Source organism: Tinamus guttatus, unplaced genomic scaffold, assembly GCF_059628265.1.
Source record: "Tinamus guttatus ecotype Peru unplaced genomic scaffold, ASM5962826v1 Tinamus_guttatus_pri_ptg000327l, whole genome shotgun sequence".
Taxonomy (NCBI): domain Eukaryota; kingdom Metazoa; phylum Chordata; class Aves; order Tinamiformes; family Tinamidae; genus Tinamus; species Tinamus guttatus.
The window spans coordinates 9,937,671-9,965,420 of record NW_028288861.1 but is presented as its reverse complement, the minus strand read 5'-3'; the positions used below and the strand labels follow the sequence as shown (position 1 = coordinate 9,965,420).

The following is a 27,750-nucleotide window of genomic DNA, read 5'->3' as shown; positions in this document are numbered from 1 at the left end:
CAGAGAGAAAGATTTGAACATATCTTCCTCTAGCTGAAACCAGACAGCATGGAGGATGTCCCTCATCCAATTCCTAAGCCAATCCTGCAAGACACCTAAGAAAAAAGAAGCAATAGTCAGGCATGCAGTGTCTGAACCCCTCTGAGGTAACCACAGGGAAGGTGGCAAGGCTTTGCATCTTCCCAGTTCATAGTAGGACTGAAATTCACCTTCTTTTTTCACTAAGGAACCATCAGAAGGAAACTGTAATCAGTCATTACCAGGCAGTGTAGCTAAATCTCCAATCCAGTAAGATCTATGAAAGTCCGCTGTCATTAAAAAATAAATAAATAAATGAAATGCAGATATTATTATGGGGATGAGGATAGTGTATGCTGAATAGTATAGTATATCTGTTGAGATAGATAACTTCTTATTTGCCACCAACCTGCAACCTAAGCATCGACCAGTTCTTTGGCACTTATCTTTCTCCTTACAACCTTCATACCTTCCCTTTACTACCCCATTAATCTGTCAGAAAGATTCTTCTTTAAAGAAGAATTAGCACATCTCCCCTGAATTCCAAGAAAGTTGCTTGAGGTATTCACCACAGACCGTGGTCTCTGTGATTATGCACTGAGACCCCAACCAGCTCCTGTCCCCTGCCCTGAGATTTATATGCTGCCCAATCTCCTTTTGGCTTGGCATTATCTGCTCTGGCAGTGGTCTGAGTCATTCCCTTCAAGATGCAGTGGCCTAGAGGTGGGAATGTCAGGTTGTGATTCCAGTGATGAACAGGGGCAGAAGAAGGAGATAGGTGCTCCCTTTATTTTGTCATTGCGTTTACCCAAGCACTACAAAGGAAATGTTACTGGGAAACTGTTAAAGGGGAACAATTTCTGGAGTCACAGATACATCTGCATGCGACATTTACTCTGCTAGGAATGATTTATCCCTTCAGAAGGAAAGGCCTGAGTCACAGCCCAGCAATAACAAGTAAATCACTTTCTGGAGGAAGATAATGGCTCTGCCCATCATAGACTACTTTTTTTAAAGACTGTTAGACCAAACTCTGCCCTTCTCTTGATAAATAGTTAAACTTCATGTTTAGAGTACATCTGGTATTAATACCCTAAAATAATCAAGAGTATACAGGTTATATTCCCTTCTGTGCTACTTTTTCACTGAGGGACCCTCCCTCTGCATCCTTCCTCCTTTGGATGATGGGACACTTACCCTTCCGTCACAGAGCAACTCGGGGAACACAGATCAAGGCTGGCAAAGAAGTCTGACTCACAAATCTGAAGTGCCAGGGAAAGGGTAGTACAAGACTTCTATGCTGTTCCAACCCAAGTATAACAGAAGAGTAGGGATTAGGAGAAAAGACTGATCTGTCCTGTCATAAAACTCTTCCTATCTGAAGAGAGCCTGAGAGAACCAAAAAACACATAAAGTGACAGAATATAAAAGAAACACTGTTAATAAATAACATTCAGCACTAGAATGCTCCTTAACACCTTTCCCTGTGTCTTATCAGGTTACAGCAACTCATGTTTTGTCCCATACCTCCTGCTGTGCACTATAAGATTATTCTCCAGCTATATATTCTTATTATTTAGCCTAATCCACTTTGAAGTGATTTGAGCTACAGTTTCTGCATGTATATAACTTTGATCACTTTAGAACAGAATCCTCCAGACATATACACCGTTTATGCAAGTACAAGGAAAAGACACAGAAGAAACACAGGGTCAGAGTTAAGCGTGCACTAGCAAAGCTCTACAGCGTGACCTAAAGAGAATTACACGATAAAAGAAGAGGTTTATACTTATTTAGATTATGCTTGCTTTTAAACAGGAATAAATTCCCTGTATTCTAAAAAAACTAAATTTCCTATGAGACTTGCTTAAATAAAAGATGGAAATTGAGCCTTCAGCTGAGGCCACCTCAGTCTAGAAAACGATGACACAATTAATGTCAGAAGGGTTAAAGGCAGAAGTCCAGCAGCTTTATCTCCACTGGTGAGCACAAGTGGACAGAAAGTCTCAGGCACTATGCAGTCAAGAGCAGGAGTTAGAGCACATCAGCAGAGCCTGTGACCAGATATTCTTACCTGTAGGGACAGTGTGTAGTTGATGTCATGCCAGTACACACACATCTTACTTGCTCCTTCAAGTTATTGCAGGTCTCATACTCGATGAGAGCTTAGAAGTGGACCAGCCAAGACTCATGAATATGGCAAACAATACAAAATGACCACAAGTGCTTTATGCTCAAAACCAAGCTGTTTTCAAATACAAACTAGGCCAATTATTTTTGTTTACATGGAGAAAAATCAAAGTGATGACATACAGCCAGCTAGAAATAGAGAGGCAAGCAGTTACCTGTTCTCCATTTGCTGGGAGGCTTTTCCTCCACCCTTTGCTTTCAACACATGGTTTAATGACTTTCTGGGTTACAGCTCACTCTGCACAGCTCTGACAGGGCCCCGAGGAAAAGTCTGCATTTTCTCTGTCTCTATGCTCGAGCCTTTACCTGCCTCTGCCAAAAATCGCCCAAGGCCATGCTGTGCTGCAGAGGCCTTGCCTGTTGAAGTTCCCACTTCGGCCAGCCCCACCGCTCATCCCAGTAGGGGGATGAACTTGAGATCAACATAAAATAATGGCTCCTTAACACAGTACCTCAAATCTGAAAGTTTTCTCCCTCTCTTAGAGTTAAGATCTAGCAGTCTTCTTTTGGGAGTATGCACAGTTATTTTTATTGGGACAATTAGCTCCTTGAAGGACAGCCATGGAAGTTCTTGCTCTTTTGTGATGGATATTTGTTCCAATGTCACTAAATGGTTCAGAGGGCACACAAAGACAACTATGACAGATTTCTCTGCAGCAGAAATGTGCATTCCCATTAGTAATGTTGAATGACATGAGCCGCAACGTTGTTTTGATTTATGATCTCACTTCATTCAATGAGGTAGTATCCAGATTTTCCTTTACTTCTAAAATGGAGATATATGAGGACTTAATGCTGGGAGCTCTGTCATTGCTACAGAAATATTTGGGGAGCTGCTCTGCAATAAGCAGATGCTGGCAAATTGGAGGTCTCAGAACAAACCCACTACTCATAGTGCTCTTTTTCCATCCTTGCTCATGTGAACAACTGGGAGTTTCTTTGTCCTGACCTGCCAAACTTCTCTCTTCATCTTCTAACCCAAGCCCTTGGATGCTCCACAAATCCAGTGTCCAGACTGTTTGCTCCATTGCACAGAAATGCCATCGTGCTGAGAGTCATTTGGCAACACCTGCCAGTGATGACTGTGTGTTTTATAACAGTCCATTAGCACAGGGTTCTTAATGAAAATGAAAGCTGGTAATGAAGTCAAAAGGCAGAAGCCTCTAGTCTAGGGAGGGCAATTAAGATAGAAGGGAGGGGGAGACTGGAGAATAAAATTAACACATAGATAGAGAAAAAGGAGACCTGGTGGTGCATTAGCATTAATGTAGTTATGGCAAACCATTCAGTTTCATTTATGAAAACATTTTGTTGGCTTTTTGTAGGCTATTTTTGTACCACTGGCTGATACAACAGATTATTGCTCCCTCAGAGATAAAGACATCAACAAGAACAACATACACAGGATTTCAATGCGAAGGTGATAAAGACCTACTGGAAAATGAAGATCTATGGTGTGGTAAATGTGGAGCTTTTGAGAAGGTAAAAGATTTAACTGGTCCTCCTCTAAATTGCCATATCATTTCAACCAGTTATCAAGGAATGATTGGTTCCAAGAGCAGAAGCTTCAATAGCTTTTCCAGTTTAGTTGTCAAAAATTCAGTGGTTTCCATGTTTTTACTTCAAAAAATACTCTATAATATGATGCTATAAGATGCTCACTCTTGACACTCTTTGTACAACGCCGTGGCATCCCTTCTATTTCATTCTCCTGTAAGAACATCAAGATAAGCTTTTTCTTCTTTGTGTGCTTGGGAATGGCTTCTATTTCACTTCTTCCACCTCATCAGAACTAAGTTTAGGTTCCCCTCATAATGAAGCCATGTATGATTGTAATCATTAAATCCTTTCAATATTCTTACAAATTGCTTGACATATCTCCACCCCACAATGTTTAAAGCCCATAACATTTCAGTCATGTACCTTATCAGATCTCTTCACAGATTAATTATCCACCTACTACTTTATGAAGGATGTCATGGCACATGTCATGGCACTTAGACAACACTTAGGCTGTTTTCTATCCACACTGATTACTGCAACTCTTTCCATTCTAGTCAAATCTACACATTTCATTAATATGTCATTTTTTTCTTTTTCTGATAACTAAGAAAAGTGCTAGATAAAAATGACTGTAACTTCCAAATTGTCTGGCCCAGTTCATGAAAATGCTATTGCATTTTGTTTTGTTAATTTATTTTAGCAAATTGTTCATGCTAAAGCCAAGTTTTAATTGTTATTTTTTCAAGTAAGATTATATAGGGCTTTTTGTCAAACAATTCATTGAAGTCTAGTTGTATCGCAACCAATGTTTTTCTTTCATCCATTAATTCTGTAACTCAGTCCAAAAGTAATCAAATGTCTGCTGTGAGTTTTGTTTATTAAGAATGCCACTGATTATTGCTCATAGTTCTGTTACCCTGTATAGTTACAGATTCATTTCTCATCGTATTGCATCCATTATTTTATTAGGGACTGATAAGGCTTTTAAGAAAGGATTTGAAAGTTACTATTAATTCATTAGAGTGCTTGGGCAAAGACTAGAATTTTAGCTATACACAGAATCTAACTGTTTAAAGGCTGTCATAGCTTTTCTCTCCTGTGTAACATGTACTGGACTAGAAAAAACAGGAGCAGATGAAGACTAGGGGTTACACTATGATGGTTATACAAGTGATAATATAGTTAAGGCAGAGACACGAAGCACCCCAACAGTTAGACAAATGCAGAAAAACTTGATGACCTCACAGAACAAAAGACTGATTATCCCCATGCCTGGGCATTTAGCTGTTTTTTATATATTTCATTCTTGGATGTATATCTATTTTTGTCAGTCATTTCCAGAGTTTTCTTTTGGTTTTTGTTTTGTTTTGTTTTAATCTAAGCAGCTAGCATATCCTCTTGCTTCTTTTCAAAACCCAATGCCTCTGTCCATTACATTTATTTGTGGTATCACAACCATTAATAGCACCATTAGCATCAGCTGTCTTCTGAGAAGGGTCTATCTCTTCCCTCTCTAATATGAATTATAACAGAAGAGGTGGGCTCACAACTCTTGCCAGCAAGATGGAAGAGACATCCATTCTGTTGGGGATGGGAAAGGTGGATTATCAGATCCCTGTGACAGCAAAAGGACTTTGCGCTTCCCCTTCCCTGAGTACCCACACCACCAAAAGGCAGACAGACAGACAGGTGGTTCCAGAACGGATAAAAAGGCACCTCTGGGTCTTCCTGCCCCACCCCAGCTGCACCAACTGTTCCTAGGTCCTTTTTGCTTTTCCCTTGCTAAAAATCCATATTAACATTTCAAACCCTCGACCGTGACAGCAGTAAGAGCAGCAGAGAGCCCTGTGGGCTGGCAGGACAGCCTGCTGCCTGCCTTGCCTCTGCTTCTCACGTTCTACCCTAGGAAACCCGAACACCTACAATTTAACCTCTTTATGAATGGATTGAATAACTGGCTCCATTTACAGCCATCCCAGAAGACACCAGGTAAACACCTGAACCCAGGCAATCACTGGCCTGTAACTAGAGCTTTGCCACGTAATAAATATGCAGCTCAGTAAAAGACAGATAATCTTGTAATAAGAGACTCTTGAATCAGTCTTGGTCTTCCAGTGTTTTCCCACTTTCTCTAAAACACTATGTTAAAGTCAAATCTCCACATAAAATGAAAAATAATACCCCTATTTCTTGGCAAGCCAGTGACTCATATACGACTTTTTTGTTAATACTATTTGATGTACTGTTACATGATATTGCTCACCGGTCAGTGAATAAGAAAATGCAACAAAAGCTAATTCTGCATTCTCTAAGAATATCATCACTGCCTAGGCCCACTTCTAAATATGGCTCTGACGTGACTGGTTCTACGTTGTATGTACTACTTAAAGTACGTTCAGTCCAGTAGCTCTGCACGTAATCTGAACTCTTGGCCTCAATTCCTGGTTCTAGCAGTCTATTGTATCTCTGTGGAAAAATCAGGAAATCTCTGTCCTTCACCGTCATCTTCTGTTAAGTGGGAAATCATTACCCTCTATAGGACTATATGATACATCCTCTTAACAGCTCTACTGTCTCTCATTTCTAGCTTTGCTGTCCCACCATGCTCTGGTTGCTGAAGGTCAAGACTGAAGTGCATTAATACAAGTTTGGAGACCCAGTATTGAAATAATAATAAAAATTAAAACCTAATCACAACTTTGCCCTGGGTGTTTGAAATACAAAGATGTTGAGAATGGTTATGATAAAAATATTATTGGAAAAAGACAGGTTTTTGAAACATAGCTATCCATTAATACAAAACAAGATAACACAAACTGATGCACTAAGAATAAAGTCAGAATCAGAAATACAAAAGAAATGGTTGAAAAATAGAAAACAAACAAAGACTTAGGCAATCCTTACAGAACAGCAGAAACAGGATACTGAAATCTTCATGGAAGAATACTATCTTTAACTGCTTTGCAGCAGTTCATATTCTACATAGCTAAATCATTTTGGAAACTCTTTCCTCCTGACTCCAAGGTCAATCACCAGAAGACATTGCAATCTAAGCCAGCAAATCTGCATCATAAAAGGTAAAGATAAGCAGTTAACTGAATTATGTGAAGGACTAGAGAGCAAATATAAGAGCACGCCAAAGCAGGCAGGAAAACTCCAGTAACAGCTCCATTCACATGCTTTGTGTGGCCTTAGTAGGTCCTTCCCATTTTCACTTACATCTTCTCTTGCTTGCGTTTTACCCACAGAAGGAAGTGGTCTCTGCCATACCCTGTACAAGCCCAGTGCAGCCGCCAGGCTGGTGTGGGGACAAGGTGCAGCCTGGCCCAGCTGGCCTCCTGATGTGGGCCATGTGGCCTGCCCCTTCCCCACCTCAGGGACTGCTCCTCTCCTCCCAGCAGGAGCGGATCAAGTCCCGATTCCTGCCAATGTTGGGTCTACCCAGCTAGCTCACTCAACAGTGGGAAAGATGGACAGAAATAGTCCCTCCAATAAGAACATCTGGCAATAGCAACATGTGGCAGTGCTGTTGAACGTGCAATGACATCAGGGTGCCTGAAAAGAATATTCTTCCCTTTGGTACCTGCCCCCCAAAACCTCGCACACAAAGTACCACTGCCTCCATTTTAGAGGTGGAGAAGCTGGGAGTGAAGGTGAGCAATGAGAACAGCCTGATGCAAAACTGGGGAAACCAAGACCAGAACCATATGGGGTCTCTAGATCTCATACTTTAACATTACCTCTCCTTTCTCAGCATGACATCATGCCCAGTCTACGTTTCCACATCTAGAGCTATTACTTTCTTCCTGAGAGAGACCTGAAGGCTGAGCTGACTTCTCTCTTCTTTCTCTATGCTTACAGAAGAAAAAAAAAAACACACAAAAAAAACCACACATCCAAAAATACACTCCAAAAACACTTGTATTTAATCTCAGTGTAATTCTCACTGCTCTTTTTTAATCCATCAACCTGTGGTATAATTGCCAGCATTCTGGGAAGAAGGAAGTACTAATCACAGACTTGCACACAAAAAAGACAAAGGGGGAAATAAAACAGCCTAAAGAAAATCGCAAGGCCTGAATTAAGCAGGCAGACACCCATTCGTCCAGGTGCTCTGTTGAACTAGCCCCTTTCACAAAGGATAAAAGGTCCATTAATGGGGCCAGGGGAGACACCCAAGAAAAGCCATGTCAGCAAATCATGGCTTCAGTCTTGTGTGTGCAGCGTGGAGAGAGACACTAGAAAAATCAATGAATTTAAATAAGCTACTGCTAGCAATACCTATCTGCCTAAAATCCATCAAAAAATAATGCATAGAGGTATCCTCTCCTCGCAGCCTGTCCACAAGGACCGTGTTCACAGCAGATTCAAATGCCAGTGCTCTTCCTGGGACACTCCTCACATCTCCTGTTGCACAAGGCAGGCTCCTCTGGAGCAAGTTTACATACATTTCTATCACCCTTCCCTCTATTTCCCTACACTTTCTTTCCATTTGTCCCCTTTTCCCCACAGCTGATACTATCTCTATTCTTCTTCCTCATAACCGTGGAAAAAAAAACATATATCCAGTCCCTATTAAGTGCCCTCTTTCTTTCCCTTGTCCTTAACATGCTCGTCATCTCTGCATCCTTATCTGCATTTCCCTAGCGAACTCCTTAAACAGAATACTTAAGGCACCTCTGTGTTACATTCCACCCCTCACACCTCGCTGCAGATTTTTGTCATGGAGAATATATTGTATTCTTTTTGCAAAGTATAATGATTAATAAACATATATATAGCAGTATAAATAAAGTTTATTAATAGGTAAACATAGGTACCTATTTACCTATATATTTAAATATAGATATAGAAAAAAATATTCTTAGAAAATTGCTTCAGTAGGCGAAGTTTAATTGGGAGAGTCCTTGGTTCAAGTTATTTGGTGGTTTATCAAATACATCATTCCAGAGGTGGAGGAAAGGGGGATGGACACTAGAACTCTGGCACTCATTGCCCCTTGCTCCCCAGCTCGCTCTATCTCTCGGTGCTCCTGCATATTTGAGCATAAAACAAGGAAAACAAGTCATTAACATTCTCCGTGGATGAAGCCAAGCCAAGGAACAGCGAGGAGTTGTGCTTGCTGGGACACTTTGTAAGAGTCTCTGCAGCGGCCTCCTGTGCTGGGGCAAAGGACTTGTGTCCCCCTCTCGTGGGGCAGAGGCAGGAGGGCCTGGCCAGCCCCCAGGATGGTCAGTCACAGGACCAAGCGCATCCCCTTCTCTCCAGAGCCTCCCTGCGAAGCACGGCGGTGTTTGGGAATGTGCTCCCAGGCATTTGTAAGGCCCTTATCAGGACACTAAGTAAGTGGGATGTCAGAACACCCCACTGTGCTGCTGCTGGTGACAGACAATCAGTAACAGAAAAAGGTATTTTTCAGATGAAAAAGAAAAAGATCACAGACAAAGCTAGAAATATTATAGGAGACAAAAGCAAACATAAGAGAGAAGGTGAAAATTCAGCATCTCTCTCAAAATGAACTGCTGAGACATGCCCAACTGAAAATCCCAACAAGCAGATCTGTAATGAGCTCAGGCCCGGGAAGCAGAGAATCAGTGTCCATCCACTGAGCACATCAGAAAAGAAACTTGTAAAGAGGTTTCAAGCTTCCAAATCAGTCAGATGGGAGAAGAGTCAGAGAGAAAGCGAGGCCTGAAATAAATTTCTTTTCAGTTATTTTTGGTAAAGGAGGGAGGTTGGTGCCTTGGAAAGCCGACAAAAATCATTATTCTCTATAAATTGCTTTGACATTGTATAGGCAGTGACCTTCACAGCACTACCAGTTTAATGGCATTTACTTCAACAGTAGCTGATTTCACTGTTAAACAGGGATGCATAGCACAAGATTACACAACTAAATCACTCTTGTAAATATTTAATATCATTGCCTTTCCTTTTTTTTTTTTTTTTTCTCTGCTTTTAACAAATCGCTATCAAAAGCAGAGCACACAGTAGAAAACACATTTATTTATTCTATCCTGGAAAAAGCTTAGTGCTCATGCATTTTATCTATCTAGTTCTCCAAATGACTTTGACACTTGAAAGCCCTTGTGATCAAAACAGTCTGACGGAAGGCAATTTTGCAACCGTTTAAGAACTGATTTCATGCACTGATCAACATTTACCAAACTTGCCTGATAGAACAGGACAAAGTTTAACCCAGCAGACGGATAGCAAACACGTGAAGGAGAAAATTAGTAAAAAAAACCCTACACTAGTTTAAATAATAGCAGCTTAGGAAACGGAAAGAAAGAAAATGAAATATCCTCTTCCCCTCTTCTATCCACACTGACAAAGAACAATCAGTATTTGGGAAGTGAAAGGGAAATGACACTTAAAAAAAAAAATTCAAAACCCATACTTCTCATTGGTAACTTGGTACAGTATGTGCATATACCACATAATATATTCTTTCTAGTTTGGACATGCAGTGCAGCATGACAGCAAATGAACTGTCCACAGATTTCTCTTAAAGTACATCTATTTTAAAGATGGAGTCAACTGATAGTACAATAAAGCACAAAATGTAGCAAAGAAAAATTACTAATGATGTGCCTGGTATCGTACCTAGTAATACAAAATTGACTGAGAAATTGAAATGCTAAGCCTGAAATTGAGTACCTTAAGTGTCGTAAGTCATTGTTACAGACAGCCTTACAATTCTGTAACATTCCGGCTTCTCCAACTTCAGGAAAAAAAAATTCTACAGCCTAGCCTAACAGCTCTGTCACATCATGCTGAAAATTATATTCTGTTCAGACTACATATGGCCATTGCCAGCAGCTGGTCTTTAGTGAAGTATTCCAGGAGACATAGCTGAAGTTGTGCATCTCTTCAGCAATTTAGCAAAACGGCAAGGATCAGTTGACGGGCATTTAGAAACTGAACACATTCTGGAAAAATAAACAAAGCAGCAGCTATCCCAAGGGATCAGGAACAGATTCTGAGAGTTGCCTGCCCCACACTGAGCCTGCCTCTGGAGCGAGGCAATATTGAAAACGAGCGCGTGGAAACGCTAACGGTCAGATCTGCGTCCTAGGACGGAGCTGGTTGGCCCCACAAGGTGCCGTGCGGGGCCGCGCCAGCTCCCTGACCGCGCACGCTGCGTTTGGCACCCGCGCAGCGTCTCCAACGCGGAGGCAGCGAGTCCCTGCCCTGGGCGCCCTCGCGGGACCCGCCACGAGGGAGCCTGTTATCAACGTTCACGGGGCTGGAAAATAACCGCTCACAGTTGGATTCCCGACACGGCAGCGTGACCCAAGAATTGCTAAGAGAACTGGCAGCTCAATACACATGCAGGAGACAAAGGCTCTTCAGGGATATTTATTCTAGCCAAGCTTTAATATTTCAAAGCTTATAGCAACTAACTCTTTACATAATCAAGTGTAATTGTCTGATCCCAGCTGGTGATCAGCACATTCATCATAAACCTGGTCATTATTAATATGCTAGTAATTAGAGGGAATAAAGGTGTGCACTTTGTAACGTTGGCTTAATACAATTCTGCTGTACTTAATAAGACTACAGCTCCTTTTAAAATGCAATTATTTTAACATTCAAATTATACATTTCTGTTACCACCACTAGCAACTAACAGTCACAGAACTGTATGATTTTAGAGCAAATGCTGAAATGTCTTTTTAGAGTCTCCAGTAAAAGAATCTGATCAATTAAAAAGGAACCTTTATTTTGCTTTGCTCCACAAGCAGTTTCCTAATCAAACTGCAAAGGGAGGCTGGGTGAGAAAACTGCATTAAAAGGCATGCAATTGACAGAATCAAATAGTAAACACTTACCTACGTATACTACATACATTCTTCTCGCTCTACTGCGGGGGAGGAAGCGCTACCTCAGGCACCACTGTGTGGTACTGCCTGGCAAATGCTGCTGACTCTCGCAATGGTGACAACTGTGTACACAAATTCTCAAAGTACCGGTTCTGTTTGAAGTCTTTCCCCACAAAGCAGTTCTGGTGAGTGGCTGTTTCTATTAAATGCTTTACAGCCTTTGACTTTAACAAGAGCAGAAATAATGCCATCATTTAGAGAGACTGCTCCATCGTCCCGCAGGTTGCCGTTAGGGAAGGCTCAGAGCCGGATTCTGCCCTGCACGATTCCTTTCGCATCAGGGGGATTTCTCTGCCTCAGCATCAGCTGGAGCACACTAAAATCATTGCAATGCAGTGGAGACTGTGGCTCTTAATACTGCTACATCAAACCTCTTGGCATAAAAAGAAGTTATAGTAAGAAATCAACATCTCACAGAAAATCGGAATTCAGGAGAATTTATTCTGGAATATGCATAACACATCCCTAGGATGCAAAGCACCTTTAATTTCCCTTGGCTTTACTGTTTTTTTAGGGAACACTGCACCTTAAGCACCACAACTTGCTTATGCCGTCTGCAATTAAATTTCAAGACAGAAGGGCTTCAAAATAAATGAACATGCTACACCCTGCGAGTGCTGGTTCCTGCAAGTGGTATTTTCTATTATCTTATTTCATAGGCTATCAGTAATTGTCTCAATTTGGATACATGCACTCAAAGTTATCAGGGCTCTTGAAAGAAATGTGGAAATTAAAGCCGGCATGAGAAGGAGCTCTAGCTCCATGAGAGAGGTGAAGATGACTAAATAAATTAAAGGTGGTGGATGTCATGGAAATACCAGTGCCTGGCAATGGGGTAAGAGAATCAAAATCCAGAATACTAATTCCCTTTCAGACATGGGGGCCAGGACACACCATTAGACACGAATTTTAACTCACGCAGCATCTTCAGCCTTAGTTATTATCAGAGAGCTGGAGAAAGCATGACATTGCCGCAGCACCAGCTCACAACCATTGGTATGGCACGTTATCCACTGATACCTCGTCAAAATGTTTGCTGTGCAGCAAAGCTCTACAAACGATGCTGCTGTTTCTACACGCTTGCTCCCGGGGTGTACGATCCAGCTTACACAGCATATATTTTCTAAACTGTTCAATACCATAATGTTATCACTGTGGCCCACAGAAGGCCACAATGAGCCTTGAAACAGGAAACTCCTGTCTTTCACCTGCTTCATATTTTGCAGGGCTGTTTGATGCGTGTGACAGGGTCTATTTCAGTTCCTGATGACAATATCACCACTTTGCTGCATTACCATAAAGCCCAGGAAATAAGCCATTACCTCCCATCACTCCTCCCAAATGGTATCACAGAGAATCATGCATTCACAAAACAGCATTTACTGTCGAATTAGAGTCCATTTAAGCTGCAGCTGTTCCTTCAGTCCTAAATAGCTTCTTAGATCAAAACTTCTCCCTGACTGGTCTCATTACCAAAAAGCAAACAAACAAACAAAAAAACCCCAACAGTTTTTTACATGTAACACTCCTTCCCTGCATTATGACAACCAGGTGAGTAAAATAAAAATTAAAAATTAAAAATAAATAAAAAATTAAAAATAGAGTGGACTTTTTATCTTTCAGAAGTTTGAGTTAATATTTTACCTTCAAGTCATCTCAGGCAGCACAAATATATCAATCATTTTTCTTTTTCTTATTCTTAGTTCATTTAATCTTCAAACTATCAAGGTTCAATTATTTAAGGGAAATACTTTCCTGAATATTTTAATAATAATACTAATGCAGAAATAATGGCTTCCTTTTAAACCTAAATCCTGGATCTAACATACATGCTGGTGGCCCTTTTGTCTCTAAAGCCTTACCCTGGGGGGGGGGGGGCGGGGGGACACAAAAACCGCCCCCCACAAGCAAATGGCTCTGCTATTATCAAAGAAAACATTGCTTATTAAGCTCCATTTTCCTGTCTCTGTTCCTTTGCCTCTTTGTTACTGTCCGTTGGAAGGGCTCCAACCTGCAGGAAAAAAAACACTTTCAGATCTTAACTGAAAAACCTAAATGCCTGGAAAAGGCACAATGTCTCTTTAAGAGTCAACAGTAAATTAACTTGCCCATAAGAGTGCAATAATTAGCAGTTAGTAGCTTATTAAAAGGATGGCAAAGGCCAAGCTGCCATCTGGGATCTCCAGTTTCTTGTGATTGTTATTATGTCAAGATGTGCAACTTGCATTAGCTTTCATGTCACTGTGCTTGCCCTTACTTTACATGTAAATTTTAATGAAAGATACAGCACTTTAAAAATCAGACGTCCATCAAAAGTGCTATTAGTCTGGCTTTTCTGAAACATATGGCCTGTTTTGCTACCTCTGCATCTCTACACACCACTGAATGCCTCAAATTAAAGAAGAAGGGGAGAATAAAAAGCTTTTCAATAGTATCAATTAAATATTCTCTTTGGGCAGCATGAAACCTGAGCCCCATCAAAACCAGATGACTACAGTACAGCACAAGAGGACAATATTTTAGCTCCTGTTTACACACAACATAACCGCAATGCTTTAAACTCTCACAGGAATCATCCTTCTTAATAAAAACAAAAGCCAACCACGAATCAGCAGTTTATTCACACATGATTTAAAAAAAAAAAAAAAGGCAGAGCAAAAGCACTGAAGAACTGAAGAAAATTGAAGTAAATTGCCTGCAAGCTACAAAATGTTTAATAGCTTATTAAATTCTTTATGCATAGAACATGGTTTGTAAACATACTGGCTTATAAGCACAAGCAAAAATAATTTATCAGGAATGTCCTATTTAATATCTCATTTGTCTCTCTTTAAGAATATCTTATGCAAAAGTGTAAAAAGAAGGATGTTTATAAGACATATTTTCTTTCTGGTTGATATTGAACATCTTAGTGATTTTTTTAAACAAACTACCAAAAATTTCACCAGCTCTGGGATATAGAAAACTAGGATGAATGTCTTGTAGAACATCCCCCAATACCTTATATTTGAAATGCAGCAGCTATCAGGCCTCTCTAGATTGATCTATAAGAATTAGATTAAAATACATGTTTCTTCCCTAACTAAAATATGAGACCAGCAGAAAAGGCTTCCTAACAAAAGGTGATTCATGCAAAATGAAGTCTGTATTCAAGAGGCCTTGGTTCTATCACAGAAGTTGTATGGATTGGGTATTTGCTAAACCTAAAATAAATTGCCATTAAAAAAAAAAAAAAACGTTAAAACAGGAGTTAAAACTGAAAGTCACCGTCCTTCTAATAATTTAAGATGTATAATACTATTTTTTATTTTCAAAATGAAAACCAAAGCAAACACACACATTTTAAAAATCATTAAAGAAAGGACTTCAGATGTAGAAATCTAAAAATGGAGAAAGAAGCATTTACATTTAAAACCCAAATATCATTCAGATATTTTACAGGACAAATCAAGAGCTTATAAACCACAGCCAAGGCTGGCAAGATGAATGTAGTGGTGTTTTTTCCCCTCTTTATAATTAGATATTTGTAGAGCACAAATGGTTTAATTTGTTACTAATGTTTTGCTTCAACATTTGCATAAACCCTTGGCCACTCAGCTGGACTTACTCACATAGCTCTGAAATCCTAATGGTGGTATTGGCAAAGAAGATCTGGAAATTATTTTCCACATCAGTAAGGTCCAGTCATTTCCTTCTATCAGAGTCCACAAATGCTATTTCTTTTTTTCTGTGCCATTACCTCCTGGTCAATATTATCGAACAATTTGACAAAATAACAACCTCACCCTGCTTACTGGGAGCAATGCCGAGCATCAGAGACTTACCAGGGTTAAGAGTAGTTTGGGACAAGGGAGATGGATAATCTGATTTTTCAGTGCTGAGAACTTCAGAGGATATTTGCCATTGGCATTTAGTCTACATAACATGCACTTAAACAATGTCCCAAGCCTGGAACAGGGGAGCGCTCTTTCACCTCTCTCCGAAGCGAGAGCAAACGTCGCTTCGCACTGGAGATCCGCGTGCAGCGCTCGGGCTTCCCTGCCGAGCACGGGGCAGGCCGCAGAGGCGCCTGGTGGGGCTGCAGCCACCAACATGGGGGCACTGGGGCTCTGCGTGTTCCCCCTGCCACTCGGCACGTGACGCCAGAGGATGCTGGGGCTTCCCAGCGCTCCAGATGAACCTGGGTTCGCCTAATTCAGTGGGAATTCTGCCATCGCCTTCAGGCCAGCTCGGGATTTTGTTGACTAAGTGAAATCTATTCCCAAGAAAGCTCCACTGAAAAGAAGATCTCATCAGAATTAAGGCCACTTTTCTTTGGAGACATGAACTTCAGCATAAGTCAGATCCAAACCATGAGCAACAACCAAACAAAAAGCACTACAAGAATGAGAGAAGGGTGAAGGGCAGCCGAAAGGCAGACTATCATTTCTTTAACCATAGGTTGTCCAGAGAACAAATGACATGAAAAAAACATGACTATACATTAACTTCAGTTCTACAACAAATTAGAATTGGATATTTACAATCTACTTGGGTTTCCTTTATTTGTAGGGGAGTATTAGGGAAGTAAACTCAATATAATTGTTCCTTAATTGTCAATTCCTCTCCAGAAGAGAAGCTATTTTCTGCAACTCATGCCAAACAAAATAAAAAACCTTCCTGATGATCATACATTTACTTCATCTCTGTGACTAGTTTCATACACCTAATGCAAACAAAAGTAATGCATATTTACTCAGCTCAGGTAGAAACACATGCGCTGCACAGATGCTTTTCTTTATTTTGACTACTCCAGCCATTATCCCAAAATACCTATACTTCATCTTCTTCAGCTTTCCAGGAGCTTAACAACAACAACAAAAATCTGCTGATCTTTTAGAAGAGTAAGTGCATAGAAATGCTATTTATTACTGAGGAAACAATTAATGCAAGACATGTTCCACGTGATGTATGCAAGGTCACGGACTGATACACCTTGTGAAGAGGTTTTAAACAATCAAATACATCATATCTTCTGGCTACATATACAGCACAATACAGAGTGGCTGCCAATCTTCACTAAAAATTAGGAGAATGTCAAAAAATATGAACCATCCAGCTACAATGCCTAGGGCATCCTGTACTACCTCCTCTGTGAGCTGAAGGCCATACCTGGGTTCAGAATTACACAGCTTAAGTCCTTTGAAAGTAATACCATTTTTCATTCAAAATGGTGGTTCTTTGACAAAGTCCCTTGCTATAACTAGAGCTAAAAATTACACTTCGCTGGAAACTGAAACAATATTTTCACTCAGTGGCATGATAAATTAAGTTTCAGTGCATATGAAACTAATTGTGGACTACATATTACAATTCACATTCCTAGAAGCTCAGCTTGTGGGGAGGGTTGTTTCAGACAAGACTTGCTGTTCAGTCCTGCACCACCTTGCCCGCAGTGCGAACGCTGCCTGAGAAAAGGAGCAACATTAGCTAACACCGCTCTACAAGACTTTCCACGAGCTACACTGACCCTTAAGTCACACTAAGGCGTACATCAGCTAACTCAATTACTGGCAGCTGTGTTGAGTCATGGTAATGTATTGTGTCTGTAGAGCTTTAGATTCCTGCATTTTATGGGGTATATTTGTGATAATGTTGCACATCGCTTGCTAAGAAGATGACTTAGAGTACAGCTTATATATTACCTTCCTCCCCACAACGCTAGATAGAATAGTTATAAAATTAATTAGTGGGATATTTTTTCAAACTGAGAACTCAACAAATCCTATCAATTACCTGAGGCACCCCATCACAAAGAATCCAAAATACAAACCTGCTCGAAGGCGGCAGGGCATCAGGAAGAGGAAGTGCTGAAACACACTGTGCTCCCTAGAACTCAGATTTTATAAGAGGCGTGATCACTGGGCAGAGACTGTTTGTGCCTCAAAGGAAAGTTATTACAAATAAATCCTCTGAGCTCTCATATTCTCCCAAATCTGTAGTGGCACCATTAGTCATTTCTTCCCCAATATCTTATCAGCATGGAAACATCCACTATCAGCCAATGGGTTCAAATCACACTGATCAAGAGATCAGCTTCTTCAATGTGCTTGTAGAAAATGGGTAATATTCAGCATAACAAAACCTTTCAATCTCTCAGTCTCATTGGAAAGTAGGACAAAGAAATGGATTTTACTCAAGTAATGCTTGTAACTTATCAATTCACCTTCTTCCTTTCCTCCAGCCCCCTGGAAACCCAGGGCAGGTTAGCAGGGTTTTGCCTTTTTGACAGCTTTGATCAGCGATGGATGACTGCCCTGCTTGCGTGCTGAAGATAGGTGTGCAGGGCTGACAGGGCCGCTGCAGCCATGCAGCGGCCACACGGCTTCATACACTGGGCCTTAATGAGCTGCAAAGCACATGGACTCTCTGCTTAGCAATGCCCATCATTTCCCATCTCCTCCACGGCTCTTCGCAGTGCAATTCCTCTCAGAAAAACACATCACTAACAAGGAGAGTGGGAAACAAAGCAGCTTCGGGGAGACGCCCAAGTCCACCATGGCTGGAGGGGACTCCGTAAGCCCAGATCCTGCTTCCCCCTATACCAGTGTCAAAATTCCAGCAGTGACAACACTCCAATGCAAGAGAGTCATCAGGCCCTGCTCACCAGCCTCTCGCTTCTGTCACTGTCCTTGACCAAAACATTAAGTCACTTTGTGCTGTCCTCAGCTACAAAGTGCTTGGCACTGTGCAGGGCTCTATTGCGAGTGCCAAGAAGCAGGGACCTGCAGTGAAGGCCTCCAAGCGGTCATCTTCATACATACCTCCCACATCATGCCGTACCAAACCAAAAACTGGTAAGAGGCTCTTTAGGAAAAGGCATTGAGCTCTAGTATGAACTATGTTCACAAAAATACAAACAAACATTTTACAGGAAAATAAGATTTAAGAAAGAAAGCAACTTCTACCTTTGCTTCTACCTACAGACAGGAAGGTGTGCGTCCAGTTTAGAAGAGGAATAAAAGGAGTGTCCATCAGAGAGGAGGCAAAAGAGGAGGAAGAAGCATGAAAAACAGAAAAATCACATCACTGGCCATACTTACGAAAACAGGAAAAGTGAGCAAATATGTGTGGCAATCAAATCCCACAAAACACAACGCCAAGGGGAAAAAAGGGGACACACCAGAACTAAAGCACAAAGCAAGGCTTAAACAACTGACAGTACATCTAGACACTGTCTGGTTAAGCCCTTTGGCTTTAATTTGATTTTCTACAGAGAAATGCAAACCTCTCATGCAATAGCATGCCAGTGATATGCCTCATACCACATCAAATTCGAAACAGCAAATAGAAACACCAAAGCAGGACAGAAAGAAACAAATCTCATGGTAGTGTATTTGCTAAACACTACCAAAGCTAATGTATTTGTATATAATATTGACACTGCATATTTACACACATATGCATTTACATATTTTATATGCATCATATTTTTATAGACAGCAAATATTTATCAAAACAGAGTATCTGAATTGCTTGGCACGAAAATATAAGCCACTGCTCCCTGATCCATGTTGCATAAATAAGGGTGGCTAAAGATGCCAGAAGCCCACACTTTCACATTTTTGCCATACAAGGGAATATAGAAAGGGTTGATGGCAACTGCACTGAATACATTGTATCACTCTCCATGAGCCAGCTTCTTCTAATTTAAATGGCCAAGTGTGTCTGCTGATATAATCCACTGCCGAATCACAGACTGCTACAAAGATGCATTCAGTATCACTGAAGCAGAACGGCCAGGAAGGTTCACTCTCCTGGTAACTCCCAAGAAGGCTTCCACCTTCCTTTGCCAACAGGTTGCCAAACGCAGCTGCCTCTTAGCAAGGGGGATATGGTGAAGGGACCTTTCACTTGACGCCCCTTCAACAAGCATGACTGCTGCTGAGCAGTAAGCCCCGCTGACCAACCAGCAGAAATAGGGAGGCAAAGTCCTTCCCAGAGCCTAGACAGGTACCCTGATTGCCAAATTGCAATGGCTTGGCATATAGTCTTAAAGGGATGGTTTTCCTACCACTTGGACTACAAAAATCTGAGCCTCAATTTATGTTCTGAGAGTTTCCCAAGCCTTCATGACCTCGGAGGAGTCACCTGCCTTAAACTACAGAATAAAATCTGTAGGATAGATCATGTCCTACATCTCTCTACACATCATTGAGATAGATAGAAACAATGTTCCTTGTATTCAAGTACCTAATTACCCTTGAGCCTTTTCAGCACTATATTCTATCTTATTAACTCTTTGGACTGTTTAACCTCAGATACTTGTTTACTCAAAGGCAAAAAATGTTGTGCATATGAAGTCAAGGAAAGCCTCATCAAGGCTTTAGAGGCAGAACTAAGCTACAGTTAAAAACTCACACTGTCTTCACAGAGCCCAAGAGGCGGCCTGGGGCTTCTAGCACACCATGTGCTTTGAGATCGAGCCTCCCTGCCTTACTTGCAGATCTCTCTCCTCACACACCTTGTAGAGTTCATTTACCATTTCCTTGCTGCAGTCACGAGACCAGAATGCATCAACAGGGCTCCCAAATCTTTGCTGCATACCCAACATATCAGCAAGCTCCTCTCCACACCTCCACATTGTGTAAGAGTAGGCAGAAGGGACTAGTGACCCCATCACATCACAGTCCATAGATCCCTCACACAACGTAGCCTGAGATACTAAAATGTGAACTTTGACGCAGGCCTAGATCTCATTTGTAGCCCAGCCTGGGGTTAGCCCTGTTCATGTTCTGAAACATTTTGCTCTGTGCATATTTGAATATATTAAACAGCAGACACAGGACGTAGAGGCCATTATATGCAATTTTCTTTAGGATTCATAATGAGTTAGGACCATGCCACAAGGGCTATTAACATACTTTAATAATTGTGCTCTTAAAAAGAGACCAATACTGAAGTCTACATTTTTTTAGCAGAGTAGGGAGCCATTATAGCAAGGAACAAGAAGAAAGAAATGGCAAGATAGAATAGTTGATGGGCTGCATGGAAGGAGGGAACATCTCTCTTCCCTGACAGTGGAATCATTTCACGCTCTCTAGACTATCCCTCCAGGGCATTAGTAACAGAGGCCCGAGACTGGACATGTAGCCACGGCTCATGGGACACAGAAAGGCAAAAATGCAAATGGCTTGGCTGGCAAATGCATCCTCTAGGCCCAGCTGCTTTTCTCATGCAAAGTCCAGCTCAGAAATGAAACACAGACAAAGCTCCTTCATAATCAGTGACTGGAAGAAAGAGAAAGTCATAGGACTTACCTTGTTCACTCATCATCAGGTGTGCGAGGCCTTTGAGAAAGAGAGACAGGAAGTAAGAAAAAATACAGAATAAAACAGAAAAAAAGAAGCAGTAACACACGTGCACACTGGTTGCAGTCCAATACCTCTTGGTATTAGAGCTGACATACTTGAGCTAGACCAAGTATGGGTGTAGCACACAGGGCACACACAGAGGCAAATTCTGCTTTCCACATAGAGAAAGAAAGCTGCTGTCACAGGCAGAAAAAAATCTGCTGTTCATTACAGAATTCTCTTTGAGGCTCATGGTGTCCCCCTAGGGAGTGATTCCAGGGGCACGGTGCCCCACGACAGCTAAATGCACTCGGAAAGCCCAGGTCTGCAGGGACGAATTGCTTCCCTGGAGAGCCATGACCTCTATCCAACTGGAGATGCCAAATTCAAAGCTGTGGTCAGTCAAAGGGATGTCACACTCCCACTGTGACTGCTTCAGATTAGACATCTGAGCTAAACATGTCCACACACACACACAGCGCTATCCTCATTCATGAACATGGCAGCTTCAGTATGTATTTTCATAATTTGATCAATGCTTCTCACACTTACTAATTGAAAACTAGTACTCCACCTTCAGGACCAGATTTGGCAGGGATGAAAAAATGTACCACTAACCTGATTTCACTACTGATCCATTTCCTTTCTCCTATGAACTACAGATGCAACTTCTGAGGTCAGTGTGTTGCCTGCAGTCTGATGCTTATGATGCTATAACTAAAGCCACCCCTTGAATACAAATATTAAGGTTAAACCAGAAAGTACCATAGATCCCCTCTGCCAGATCTGTAGACGGCTGTGTAATGGTCACTTAGCTTGTCGCAGCTTCCATCCTAAACCCTTTCCAGCATATACCTAACTTTACTTGTCCCAGTTAAAATCCATTCTTGGCCCCAATTTTCAAATGTTTGCTGCACAACTGTAATCGCAATTAAATTACAAATATCCTTTAGATATCACTGTATATAGAGTAATGCCCAATCTATTAAAAATAAATAGATATATCAACATAGCCATTAGTTAATTTTGTGGCAATGAAATCACAGAACTAACAGGGAAAATCAAATCCTACCCACTCGTCCTATGAATGACCCCTTCTGTACTTGACTTGGTTCCATGACCTTCTTTCTTTTAGCACAATTCTTTCCTCATTTCTGCTACCGCATACAGCACTTACCTAGTATAGTAGGTATTGTATGCACACACACACATGCACATACACATCATAAGTCAGTTTACAAGTCAAACAAGGCTGTGACTTTTTTAATTTCACGGGAGAATGAGAGGTCAAATGAATTTACTAGAATGAAAGATTTTTCAATAAGCAGCATGCTGAGTTTGAATTTGCTTATTTATCTCTCTTTTACATTTTTCCTTTGCGTCTGGTGGAAAAATCTAAAATCCAGATCATCCCAAGAAGATGTTCACCCACAGAGAACTCCAAGCCAGATAAGGGGATTAATAATTGTACAGTGTAAGGAATGTAAATATCTTAATGTTCTTGAAGATTCTTGTGGATTTAGAAAAATAATCAGAAATGTAACAAAAGTTTAGAATTTTTAAATGTTTTTAACTATAAAAACATGTCAGATTTGATACTGTAGGATGTATTTTTGGTGCAAATTACATCACATAATTTCTGTGAATAGTTTTTCTCTGCTAGGAGGGGGTGTTGCCATTTGTATCTCCATTTATGGCCACTAACTCTAACAGACTTGTTAGGAAAACCTCAGGTCTATCCAAACAGACACCTGAAAATTTCTAAAGATGAGAAGGCTAAAGTATAAATTAGTAGGATCTAAAATGCACAGAGGCCCTGTAGTAATGGTGAAAAAAGAAAAGTGAGGAGACGACAGGATGGCGCACACGTGATGCTGGCCCAGCAGCAACTTCAGAGCCAGAGCAGAAGGAGGCTCCTTGGAGCTCAGCCCTTTTGCACAGTGGGGACTGGAGCTGTGGCACCGATGGGCACAGCTGCCAGGGGTGGCAGAGACCTTCTGCACCAGGGGGACAAGGGGCATTGAAGAAAGAGAGACCTCCAAGGAAGGCTGGAGCAGGAGCTCCCAGGAGCTAGGGTCAAATACTCACAATCACACCTTGAGGAACCTTGGCCCCTTCACCACCCCTAGGGGTTTTATGGAAGTCCCCAAAAGTTGGGAGCGTGACTACCTCACCCTCGTAAACCACTGCTGTATGCCATAGCTCACACGTGTCACAGCCAGTCAAACGCTGCCCATATGTAGCCCAAAGCCTTTAGCTTGCAATCCAGGGGGGACAAGAACTCCCAGATACTCCTAGAAAAACATTTTGGCCCTTAGTTTGGCCTTGATTCAAATGCCTACGAGACTAAGTTCCCTAAGAAATCTTCTGTCTCTATCTGCTGCCTGTCAAATTTAAAATGCAAGAGCAGCTGTGGTTTTTATATGTTCACCCTATCTTCTAGTCGCAATTGGGCAAGGGAAGTGGAGGTATTAATATTCCTTTTCTACAACAGGAAACAAAAGAGGACTAGGCTTGGAGATCCAGCAGAAAAGCACTATTATCTCCCAAATTGTCTATCTAGGCAAATATTTATTTTACAAACAGAGGGCCAACAGAATTCCAGAGTTTTTGTGAAATACAGTAATAATATTTTAAAAAAATAAATAATACATCAACTTTTCTCATTTGACAATTTTCCTCCTATGCAGTTTAAAGTAGGAGCTAAAATAGATTAATCTATCTCCAATAAAATGTCATTAAAAACTAAAACCTTCAACTTTGAAGATGCAAAATCTGTGACATTTGCAGCATGGGTAACAAAGGTCCAAATTAGTCACAGCAAACTCAACACTCGAAATGCAAATTGAAATCATTGTCTCACCTCTACATCCGCTTAAAGATATGACAAGGTATTAAAACAATTTTCACATCATAAAAATCAAAGTCACACAAAGTGGCATAGGGCAGCACTTGCTATTGGACTACAGAGGCATCCAACAATATTAGTGTAGGAGACACAAAAAGCCTGCAGACCCGAAAACTGGCCCAGACTTTGCCAGAACACCTGGGACAACTATCACGATGCTATTTGGGTGTCAGCCAAAAAGGCCAGGAAAGCTGTTAGCAGCTTCAGTACACTAAATGAAATCATCAGACCTCAAAACACACAAGCACTGTGCCAATAACCATCCTATTGCAGGAGAGTCATATATAAAACTCAGGGTTCCAACTTAAGGTAAAAAATGCACTGTTTCAAATTTCCTTTTTCTTAGAACTGTTCAACCAGAAACCCCGATTGAAGCCTCAGGGTGTCAAAACCAGCCAATGTAGAACTTGGAAAAGGTTGACACAAACCTACAAAAGCCACAATGGCCAAATGTATGTTTTGTTTTTAACAGATCTAGTCACTCTTACAGTAATCCATTGGCATAGACAGAGGCTCAGTGTAAGGTTAGAGCTTGTTAAGATCTGCTCGCCTGGCTGAATTTCAACGAGAGCCAAACGAAGACTGACATAAAAGGACTCACTCGTAATTATCCCAGCACAAAGTGGGTCCAAATAAAATCTGTATATGAACAGAAACATTCCCAAAGGTATGAAGCTAAGGGTCCAAGTTCAGCCACTGAAGAAGAGGCCAATCACTCCAATGGCTACCCTACACAAAGGCATTTAGCCAGTGCTCTGGAAAAGATTTAGGAAATACTCAGAATAAAGAGCTTATCTGCCTGCAAAGAAACTTAATCTCAAACCCAGGGAACTGGTGACTCAATTTTCTCAATATTCCCCAATTTACAATGTGAGCATCAGTGAGAACAAGAACATGTTATAAAAACATGTTTTTCAGAAAATGATAATCATCTGATTGTGCTCTGCCTCTAGTGCCCCAGCTCCTTTTTATGTGAAGAGTGGCCTGCTTGTTCAGAACATTGGTTTGTTATTAAAACAGTATATCCACTAATAAGGACAGACAGACGTACAAACTCTGCTCTATGGACATGATCTATGCCTGCCGCCACTGCCTCTTCCTACGTAGGCTTGAGAGTTTTGTGAATGTTTCCTTAGCTTACTGTAAAATCAATATTATTTTCTTAAAGGTTAACGTTATCTCCCTTGATCTCAAACTAATATTCCCAAGAATTACATGTAAAAGAAAAATTGTGAACCATCTGCTTTCCATATACAAATAGTAAAAATAAGCGGCTCTAATTGGAAAAAGTACCAAGGGCCAACGCTTGGTTTCTATGAAGCCAGAAGGACATTTTTAGAAGCAGCTTCAGAGTACTAAGGTAGGAAAGAGCAACTTAAACAGCAGCCCTCATGTTTATGGACTTATAAGGGACACTTTGCAGTGCTTGGGTACTTATTACTTAAAACAAGGCAAATTAAAGCCTAAAAGGGTATGGGAGAATTTAAAACACAGCTGACAGTGACAACCGATTGAGGCAAAACAGAAAGGTGGAGTCCTTCAGATCCATCTAATATAGTGTTGCCGGGCCCACGCGGCTGTGTGCGCACTGCCCAACCGCTCTGTGGAGGCGTGTGTCCTCGATACGTCCCTTTGCATGGCACTGCCAGATGATGAGCCCAAAAGCACTTCGCGAACCCTGCCAGGCAGCAGCAGACCAGCTCTCCCTAGAGGCAGGCTTGCCGGCGGAGCATCCCATCCTGGGCACCGCGCACCATGACCCGTCCAAGGCAGAACGGGGCCAGCAGCGATGCGAGTCTGAGGCAGGGCCTCACTGGTTCAGGATATACACGCAAATGCTTGACAGTAGAGCTGTGGAAAGACATCGTGCAAGCCAGAGATTCTCTCAAAAATATCATCTACCATAACACTCTAATAAATGACACGGTCCATTGTTGACACTTTCTTTCCTAAATTCCTAGAACTAGTACATCTTTAAAAGTTAGCCTCTCCCCGCCAAAGCCCTGACGACCTCCATCAGTAGTTCCCTTTTCTAATTAGGGAGGAGAGGTGACAAGTTCCATTTGTCCCCAAGTGGCCTTTCCCCAAATAGGCATCTTGAGATTTTCCCCATACCCAAAGAACAAGGAAGTCTGTGGTTAGCACATGGTTTCCCCAGAAGACCAGATGCACTGAAGAGGCGGAGGGCAGGGGAAGGCACTCCCAGAAAGGCCAAAGGAAAGGACACGGAGAAAAGAGCAAAATCCTTGTCTGGAAGGATTTGAAGCAATGGATGAAGAGGGAGGGGAAAATATATATACATATATATTCTGAGACCTAGCTCAGACCTTTTACATGCTAGACAGGTCAGCTCTGCCAAGGGGATGACCTGATTTCTTGGCTGCTGGCATACATGGCACTCATTTTTTCTAACCAGGCAAAGTTGTAGCACGGGCTGGGGCACAGTCGTTTTTGTTTGATTCATCAACGATACGCACCACGGCCAAGGGGCTCCTCGCAGGGCCCAACAGCGAGGGCAGCCGGGAGTGCAGTTCTGTTATTGTAGCCCGAGGCCCACTTCCAATCCAATTGCACACAACAGCTGTGCTAGCTCCTCAGCTCCATCCCCCTTGCCTCCTCTGCCGTGTAATTCCAGCATAGGTTTTGTCACTGACAGGGGCCGTGAGTCAGGGCAAGTGGCACCTACTCCAAATGATCAAAGGAAAAAGAGCATGAGATAGGAGACAAAGAGAAAGTAGTTCATCCTATTTTGACGCTGCATGTGACATATTCCGAATAGAAGATCTGCACAGGGAGGACTACAAAGATCATGGTGTATGAAAGCCTGAAAATATGTACACAAGTGTGTACAAAGATGACTGCATGCACAAGAGGTCCTGTGCAGGTAGAAAGAGCTGAGCGTGATTGAACTTCATGGCTAGAAAAGATGTATAACAGAATCACAGCACGTATCAGAACAACTCACTAAGTGAGGTGCACAAGGGGGAAAAGGAGCATTGTTAGGCATGGAATAGGATTCTTCACGTTGGAAAAGAGATGGCTGACAACACATATGATACAGGTAAAATCCTCAATAATAAGAAGAGTTGAACACAGAAAAAAAAAGTCCCTATTTGTAAGAACACAAGGAGTAGGAAGCACTGAGTGAAGTTCTCAGTTTAACAGGTGTAAAAGTAAGCGAAAGAAGTACTTCTCATGTTTGTATAATTAAACAGCATGAATCATAACCACAGGACAACTTTGAGGGAAAAAAATATAAATGGATTAAGAAAAAGAAAGGCCGGATGCTCTCCCAAAACAGATCTATTGGTGATTGCAAAACACTATGATCTGGATGCAATCTCAGGTCAGGAAGTCCTTAAAGCAGCAATTACCAGAACCACAAAGGTGCATCAGGGCAAGATCAGTGCTAATTTACTCTGTTTCTCAAACTTTTTCTGAAGCACCCACCTTTTAAGAGAGGCTTCTGGGCTAAATTAGTTCCTTTTCTGACCCAGTATGATCACTGCTGCCATGGTCTTGCAAATGAATGTGTAAAGAGCTCAAAAACATATATATTTCAGTGCAAGAGAAACCGATCTGTGGAGGGTGCCTGGGCAAAGAAGGGCCTGCAAGAATGAGAACAGGGGTGGCACCTGTGAAGAACACATACCTGAACACACGGGTCTCCACCAACAGTGCAAGTCCTTCAAGGATCTCTGCACTCCTATGAAAGAATTATTTAGGTAAACAAAATTTTCCTCAAGACCCCACCTAACTAGATTATTTCCACAGGATCACCCATTCACTTACACGTAAACCCTAGTCAGCAGTGAAACCCTGACCATAAAATGTCCAGGACTTTGTCTCCTAGCCTTCTCCCTGCAAACATTCCAAGATCTCCCCCAGAGAGGGGACAAGTGTGGCATGGACA

At 41.5% G+C, this 27,750-nt stretch overlaps 1 protein-coding gene across 1 annotated transcript in view; it reads right to left on the bottom strand.

Annotated features, from left to right (window-relative positions):
- The window catches only part of NRXN3 (neurexin 3), a 901,920-nt gene that overhangs the window by 794,893 nt on the left and 79,277 nt on the right, over nt 1-27,750 (bottom strand). The window contains exons 4-5 of the mRNA XM_088529330.1: nt 20,897-20,926; nt 18,545-18,556 (exon numbers count right to left, since the gene is read on the bottom strand). Coding sequence (XP_088385456.1) covers nt 18,545-18,556; nt 20,897-20,926 — 42 coding nt within the window. The remainder of the gene's footprint in view (nt 1-18,544; nt 18,557-20,896; nt 20,927-27,750) is intronic.